Raw genomic sequence first — 1,465 nt, 5'->3', positions numbered from 1 at the left:
CCTTCCTCACCCAGTGCCACGACTTCCAGGAGTTCCTCCGCGACGCCAAGCAGGCAGAGATCCTCCTCACTAACCAGGTGGGTGCCCCAAAGTGGGATCCTCTGGTTCTCGGGCATCTTGGGAAGGTGCCGACCCCCTCCTGTGTCCTTCCCACAGGAGTACACGCTGGCGCACTTGGAGCTACCAGCCACGCTGGAGGGCTCGGCTGCTGCTTTACGCCGCTTCCAGGACTTCCCTGCCAGCCTGGAGAGCAGCGCTGAGAAGGTCCCTCAGGTGGTGGCCAATGGCACCAAGCTGGTGGCCGAGGGGAATATCTTCTCTGAGAAGATCGCCGAGAAGTGCCAGGCCCTCCAGGAGCGGTGAGTCTGGCAAGGGGCTGGTGGGTGGGCAGCAGGTGGCCAAGGAGGGGCTGACCCTGCCTGTCTGTGGTGACTTTGCCAGGCACGGGGCTGTGGTGGCCAAGGCGGAGGAGGCATCAGGTTTGCTGCAGGACAACCATGAGCTGCAGACCTTCCTACAGAGCTGTCGGGAGGTAGGGACGCCTGGGAGGTACAGGTGTCATAGCTGGTGGCATCGGGGGTGTCCCCACAAGCCGAGTCCTGACACCCCCTTGCCTGCAGCTCGATGGTTGGGTGGAGGAGAAGATGCTGACAGCCCAGGATATCTCTGATGGTGAAGTCCGTGGGCTTCAAAGCAAGTGGCAGAAGCACCAGGCGTTCATGTCCGAGCTGGAGCCCACCCAGGGCTGGCTGGAGAAGATTGAGATGGTAGGTGCTGGCACTGGTGCCTCAATGCCTTGTTGCCCCCTGGGCGGGCAAGAGGTCACCGTGCCATCGTGGTGGTGGCCACCAACCTCTTCGGTGTTGTCTGCAGGAGGGGAAGGAGCTGTCCAGCCACAAGCCGCAGTACGGTGAGGTGGTGGGACGGCAGCTGCAGGAGCTGCGGGGGCGGTGGGACGGGCTGCGCGGCGCTGCCGAGGAGAAGGGCCGGCGGCTCTTCGAGGCCAACCGCGCCACGCTTTACGCCCGGAGCTCGGAGGAGCTGGGCAGCTGGCTGGGACGGGCTGAGGAGGAGCTGCGAGCTGCCGAGCAGGCCAAGGACCTCACTGCCACCAACCTGCTGCTGAAGAGGCTGACGGTGGGTGGTGGCACCTCACCTTTTCTTTTGGATAAGAGTGGGATGTCCCCTGTTCAGGGTGGGGGGTCTGTGGTCCTGTAATGGGGCTGGTTGGTGTCTTGAGGGTCCCCTCCTGGCTCTGCCCACCTGGGCTCACCTGGCTCTCCCCTGGCAGAGACTGGAAGAGCAAGTGAGAGGGCGGATGAAGGAGCTGGAAGAGCTGGAGGCCTATGGGCCTTCCCCCGTTGGGGATGTGCCAGATGCTGGTGGGGATGAGCAGGGGCTCCGGCGTCGGTTCCTCGACGTGCTGGAGCCGCTGGAGAGGAAGAGGAAGGGGCTGGGGGAGACC

The 1,465-nt window shown here is 64.2% G+C and overlaps 1 protein-coding gene across 1 annotated transcript in view; it reads left to right on the top strand.

Moving 5' to 3' along the window:
- The window catches only part of LOC104389225 (spectrin beta chain, erythrocytic-like), a 14,252-nt gene that overhangs the window by 5,454 nt on the left and 7,333 nt on the right, over nucleotides 1-1,465 (top strand). Inside the window, 6 exon segments of the mRNA XM_009998182.1 lie at nucleotides 2-77; nucleotides 157-359; nucleotides 442-532; nucleotides 621-767; nucleotides 874-1,137; nucleotides 1,292-1,452. Coding sequence (XP_009996484.1) covers nucleotides 2-77; nucleotides 157-359; nucleotides 442-532; nucleotides 621-767; nucleotides 874-1,137; nucleotides 1,292-1,452 — 942 coding nt within the window.

Source organism: Chaetura pelagica, unplaced genomic scaffold, assembly GCF_000747805.2.
Source record: "Chaetura pelagica isolate M959 unplaced genomic scaffold, ChaPel_1.0 scaffold2305, whole genome shotgun sequence".
Lineage (NCBI taxonomy): Eukaryota > Metazoa > Chordata > Aves > Apodiformes > Apodidae > Chaetura > Chaetura pelagica.
This window is presented reverse-complemented; position numbering and strand designations above follow the sequence as displayed.